This window comes from Verticillium dahliae, genomic scaffold, assembly GCF_000150675.1.
Source record: "Verticillium dahliae VdLs.17 supercont1.26 genomic scaffold, whole genome shotgun sequence".
Lineage (NCBI taxonomy): Eukaryota > Fungi > Ascomycota > Sordariomycetes > Glomerellales > Plectosphaerellaceae > Verticillium > Verticillium dahliae.
The window spans coordinates 116,617-122,727 of record NW_009276941.1 but is presented as its reverse complement, the minus strand read 5'-3'; the positions used below and the strand labels follow the sequence as shown (position 1 = coordinate 122,727).

General features: G+C 56.7%; 1 protein-coding gene across 1 annotated transcript; it reads right to left on the bottom strand.

Annotated features, from left to right (window-relative positions):
- Nucleotides 1-1,857: 1,857 nt before the first annotated feature.
- On the bottom strand, nucleotides 1,858-6,060 carry VDAG_09457 (MSN5 protein; the record flags this gene model as incomplete). The annotated part of the gene is made up of 8 exons (XM_009658418.1): nucleotides 1,858-2,609; nucleotides 2,666-3,267; nucleotides 3,320-3,465; nucleotides 3,520-4,179; nucleotides 4,230-4,357; nucleotides 4,408-4,873; nucleotides 4,923-5,111; nucleotides 5,185-6,060. 8 exons carry the CDS (start codon nucleotides 6,058-6,060, stop codon nucleotides 1,858-1,860), a joined length of 3,819 nt encoding a protein of 1,272 aa, XP_009656713.1.
- Between the last annotated feature and the right edge of the window lie 51 nt (nucleotides 6,061-6,111).

The window sequence follows — 6,111 nt, the reverse complement described above, 5'->3', positions numbered from 1 at the left end:
GAACCATCCCATCATCCGGACAGCGATTCTTCACGAAGCCCATGTTTCACATCCACTACCCAAGCCCGAGACACTGAGAGCAGCGACGAAAGGAGAGACACGGCTGTGCGACCCCAGTGTCTTGCCCTTTCTTTTTTGGCACTCCCATGATCCCCGTGGCCTATACATGGCCTATAGGATCACCCTTCAACTCCCCGCCCTCAATGCGCCTCCTCCCGTTCGTGACAAATGCTCCCTCCCTCGTGGCCGCCATCGATCGGACAGCCAGGACACGAGGTCGACTGACCCGGGGGAGAGAGGCGGAGAACCTTTCAAGCATTTTGCTTTTTCGTTTCTCGGTCGCCTACACGTGTCCTACGTCGCACAAGCAGCACATCACTAAGCGGCCCTCGGTCGTGTCGACCGTCCATCGTTCATCTACGGTCCACACCATGTCAGCCTGTCCCCTGACGCGGCGATTCAGGAACACGCTTTTCCCACCCCACCACTCGCCACCAACCAGCAAGAAGCAAGCCAGCCAGCGTCCGGCCCCTCCTGAGATCTTCCCTCCCGACCCGGCCCCCCATTTCCTCCCCATGTCTCTCCCCCCTGGAAACGACCATCTCTCTTCCTGTCATCGATAGCCCCCCTCCCCCGGTCCCGTGATTGCGTAGCCAAACAAACAAATGAAAAGTATACTGTATGTATCAAGAGGCAAATGGCAGGCAATACCCCCCGCCCCAAGCCGCAGATCACCCGGACCTCGGTCTCGCCCCTCAGAATATCCGCCCAACCGCCCTCCATCGGCCGGCAGTGGTGGTGATGGTGATCCCCTCAAAATCCACCCCCATCTCCCATTCTCACTCTGCCAGCCTGCAGGTGCCGAGCCGCACTTTGCCCTTCCCAGATCCCTGGATGGGGCCATCCTCGATGCGGAAATGCTTGCGGATGAGGGGACGCCACCTGCTGGTCTGGAGGCGGGGGACGTATCGCGTGCACCTGGTACCAATTGCTGGCGGATGCCGGGGACAACCTCCACTCCATAAGGTAGCTTCAGGACCGAGAACGGTCTCGGGTACTTTGAACCAAGGCTACTTCAAAGATTCTCATCTGATATAGTGCAGTCAAGCGATAGTATAAAACTGGTCTGGAAGCTGAATACTGCCATTATATCTGGGTCGCCCAGAACGCACCGTTATCCCTTTGACGCCGAAATTTAGCCTCAGTACTTCATATGATCGACAGCCAAGTGGCAGACAATAGATTTCGCCAATTGAATAAAAAGATAGAACGAGCAGTACATCTACACGCCTGTACGTTACTTATCATAGGGAGGTCTACCCGCTATAATCATGTACCGAACGAGTACCTATCAAGATCCACAATATACATATTCAGGCAGGCGGTGATCAGTCTATGTACTGAGGCCCAATTTCGGCGTCAAAGGGATACCTGAGGTAGCTCTCGTAAAGGGATGAACCGCGATACGACGGGAGCGTCCAGTGGGAGGGCAGGACACTGGACAGGTTCACAAGCAGAAGCCGAGGCATGGCCAGAATGATGATAATTTTTATCGTTGCGTTTCTCTACTGAACGTCGCCGTCCATCCATCCATCCGCCCACCCCTGCGCCAGGACAAACGAATGCCGCGGCACAGAGCTGGGCGTGGCTCGATGGCCAGTCGACCCTTTCGCTTTTCTGCCTCTTCCTGCCCTGGCTGTTCTTATGATATCCTTCCCCCGCCCATTCTTGGTCTTGTCCAACGCCGTAAACTCCATGCCGCCGCCGCCGCCTTTGCCTTTCCAGTCACGTGCTGATCCTGTTGCCCCCCTGCTGCCCTCCCCCGCGCGAGTGTGCACCCTCCTCGTGCGTGAGCCCCTACGCGTCGAACAAGTTGGCGAGTCCAACGAGGCTGTCATCCGCGACGCCCGTCGATGGCTGCCCCTTGGACCCCGCCTCGTCCGCGGGCGTCATAAACTCCTGCGCCATCTTGCTGCGCGCCGGCTTCTTCTGCACAGCCGGCAGCCCGCTCTTGGGCAGCTTGTGCATCTCGGCCATGCTCACGCCCTTGACGTCCTTCAAAAGGTGTAGCACGAGCGCCCGCTGCTGGCGCGACCCGGAGCTGGGCTTCGGCGCAAACTCCCCGAGCTTCTCAAAGTCTTTGAACTTGACGCCTGGGATGCTGAGGAGGAAATTCTTCGGCGAGTCCGTCAGCGTCATGTAGTGGACCACGATCGCCGCGATGAGCGACGCGAGATCCTTCTGCAGGTCGACAAAGTACGGCTCGTGGAACGATGTCACGCACGCCTCGAGCACCTGTGTTGAGATGTATTCGCGTATCTGCGTGGCCCTCTCGTGGTCGATGGCCGTCGTGTCGAGCCAGGGATCTGCGCCGCCGTCCTGTTGTGTGTTGCCATCGCCACCTGCAGCTGTTACATCGGACGACTGGAAGTCGGGCACAATCGATCGGAAGACACGCAGAATGATGTTACAGCACCTCCCATCTCTCATTCGGATAGCGTGCGTACTGAACAAAAGAAGAGGCTCGACAATGCTTGAGTGCATGAGACAGAACTTTCTAAGCGTCGGGTATCGTTTGGGAGGGTCCTGTGGCCGCAGCGGCGCGGGGTCTGCGCGAGTGTCAGCACGAAAGACGCAAGGCCAGCGTACACACGGGAATACTTACTTCGCTTCGTAGGGTCAAGGAAATCGGCGACCATGATGACTGCCGTGTGAGTGACCTGACGCAGGATGCTCTCCGACTTCATCTCCTCGGTCAGGTCATCGCTTCCGACGTCAATCTTTTGTTGGTCCTCAAGCCTCTTCCATTCAGAACTGATCTTCGCGTCCATCTGTCGGAAGCAATTCGCCAGGAGCGGCGGCAGGAAGTGCTCGCGCTGTTCCAGCGGACAATCATCCACCAGGTATCTCGTCAGGTTCAGCAGATTGATCTGTTGATGGGCAGACAGGTGGACTGCGTTCTGGAACAACGCCTCGGCGAGGGGGCTCGGCAGTTCGCCAAAGCCGTAAAAGTACGTCTCGAGCCGGCTCATGCAGTAAATAATCGCATAGCATGTCTCTCGCACGAACCGCACCGAGCCTCTGATGGTCGATGCAAGACCTTCAAGCGTCCCTTTCCTATCTGTTACGCGTGCGTAGAACTCGTCTTTGCTGCCTTCCGAGATGCCTGCCTGCCAAAAGCGATCGCTGAGCACTCTCTTGACGACAGTGCCCATCTCATTGGGAAATTCGGGCCAGTTGTCGGGGTTGTGCGAAGCATGGGCATGGCTGCAAGGTCAGTTGTGTGTGTACGCTGTGGCCGGGCTGGAGGAATACACACCTGAGGAATTGCAGAAGATCAGGCAAGATGGCCTGGAAGGCTTCGTTATTCCAGAGCCTGTATGATGCCTGGAAGGGCTGGGAAGACTTCTCCAGCTTTTCGACAGAGTAAGACAGGAAAGATTTGGTCGGTCGAAGGGGCAGCATCTGCAGCATGTTAGCATCGTTCGGACAGCAGACAGCAGATCCCATGTTTCATACCTTTTGCCTGTCTTCGAGCTCCGCCTGCAGAGCAAGGCCCTCAGCATCCAGCTCGCACGCGCCCCAGTCACTAACAGTATGAGCTCCGTGATTCCTGAGATAGGCCTTCGCTTTATCTAGCGCCATCAGCTCACAGAAGCCAGAGTATGACGAAAGAGCCTGCTTAAGCTCGGGATTCTGCCACTGAGCCTTGATTGGCTCGATGAAACCTTCCAATCGCTGCATCTGGACCTGGGGATCAATGTTGCTCGCCCTGTGAACGATGATGAACAGAAATGTTTGATATGCAATCTGTCGCTTCTCGTCGAGCGTCCCCGAAGTGACCATGTCACGGACCCGCGTCTCAACTTGATCATAAACAGCAAGCAGATGATCGGGGACCTTGGATGCTAGCCTCTGCAGTTCGAACATACTTTCAGACTGAAAGTCCTTGATGGCCTCGTTGAAGGCACGGTGTTCCGGCTGGGGCGCCGGCCACGTCATTAGTATGTGCTCGAGGACCTTCAGCATGAACTGAGGTCTCTTATCGAGTGCTGATGTTGACATGAGGACCAGGATTTGCAGTACCCTCTTGCGAACCATTGGGTCTTCAAAGTTCATATCCAGAAGCCTGTGACACCAAGATTCGAGGCCGTCCTCGAGGCTCGATCGTTGTTGATCCTAGACCACATCAGTCCCAAGTAAAATTCTTCCGATATCATGTCACTCACATAATCGGGATTGCCGCGTTGGATTGGGTTGGCCCTCCACTTCATGTAGCCCTTGTTGGCGGCATCGATTACGGTCAAGTGGGCATCGGCGCGTAGAACAGGCATGGAATGCTTCGCGTATGCGGCGACTACGGGGGTTAGCAGGTCTCTCACTAAGGCTGTGGTGCAGGGCGCGTACCATTCAGGCTCGGCTGTCCATCGTACAGATGGTGCAGCACCTGCTCGGTTTGGCCCAGGATGTGCGAGATGGCGTCGGACGGCTTCAGCTGTACAATCGCCTCTATGACTTGCATGCTGTAGCGACGGTAGTTGCCTAGGAAAGCATGCCTCTCAGGCATGGTGTCTGTGTCTTCCATGAGGAACAGATAGGTGGCATCTTGCGTGTCTTCAGGCAGGTTCTCGTATCTGATGAGCCTCGAGCCGCACAGCTCAAGCAGAGGCCCAATGAGCTGTGAGTTGGCGGAACTTTGCCCGATTAACCTGTTGTTGAGGAGACGGGTCCACGTTACGAGCACAGGGATGGACACAATGAGGCTCTGGCTTTGCGCTACAACAACGAGAAGATTCAGGAAACCATCGATATCTGACCCCGTGGGAACGACGGAGAATTTTCGATCAAGATAATTTCCAAGTAAGGACAGCATCTGGAAGAGTCAGTACAGATGCTCCATCGATATCTGCTTTCATACGAACCTCGGAAAATTTCTTAGCAAACTGGTATTTGTCGTCGTCAATATCTTCGGCATCGACCACTGACCAGTTAAAGAGCTCCTTGAGCAGTCCGACCGACGCCTGCTCGTACATGGGCGCCACCAGCTCTGCGAACTCCTCGTCGTAAAAGTCATCGCGTGAATAAAGGGCATGCAAAACCTCCAGAGCTCCCTGCACCAACATGTTAGTAAAGCTCCCCCAAGATGGCAGTAGCGCTTGGTCACTGAGAGCGAAGGTGCCATACCTTTTGGACAGACACCTGGGAAGCAGCAAGCGCTCTGGAGGCGACGGGGACGACTTTCGAGGCTGCGGTGCCCTTGGGGATGGTGCACGGCATTAACGTGCTGAGGACGGAGAGCGCCTTCACGGCGCAGGAACGCACTTCGCTGTTGCCGTTGATGTCGCCGTTGAGACATTGCTCGAGCAGAGTCACCAACCGCACCAGCCAGCCCTCGTCACCGTACCGCACTTCGGGGGCTGGGTTGCGGTTCTTGATCGCCTCGGCCAGCACAGCAGTGGGCGTGGTGATTTCTGTCCAACCTTTGCACAGGACCCCCTGCCTCATAGCCACCACGACGTCATCGCCAAAGAAGGTCTCGTAGCCCAGCGTCTCGAGGACCGTCATGACGAGCTCCTTGTGTACGGCCGAGTCGGGCACCTGCCAAAGCTGAACCAGCAGCTCGTCCATGTCCATCCACTCGGTGCCCCACGACCTTTTCGCCACCTCCACCCAGAGCTGGGCCGTCTTGTTTCTGATGTACAACGGATCGGCTTGCGAGATGCCCTGGCACAGCTCCAGCATCCACCCCCTGAGGGTCGAGGCCTGTTCGGTGGTGTAGTCGGCCCACTTGTGCTTGATGGCATTGTCGAGAAGCGAGAGCGCATAGTGTCGGACGACGGCGGGCTGCGACTTGTTCGAGGCCAGGGTGTAGCCGTGAAAGGGGGCTTCGTCGACGGCCTTGACGTTTTCGAGGAACTCTTGCGCCTCCCTCCGAGCTCCGTTGGCGGAGTAGGGGGCGTGTACGACCTCGAGGGCCTGGTGAATCTGGGAGAGGATATCGACCTCCCCGCCGTTTGACGAGCCGATGCCGGCAGCGCCATTGGAATGCGCCGAGGCCATGGTAGACGAGCAAGACAACCCTCGATCGGGAGCTCTGGGTCGAACGTGATG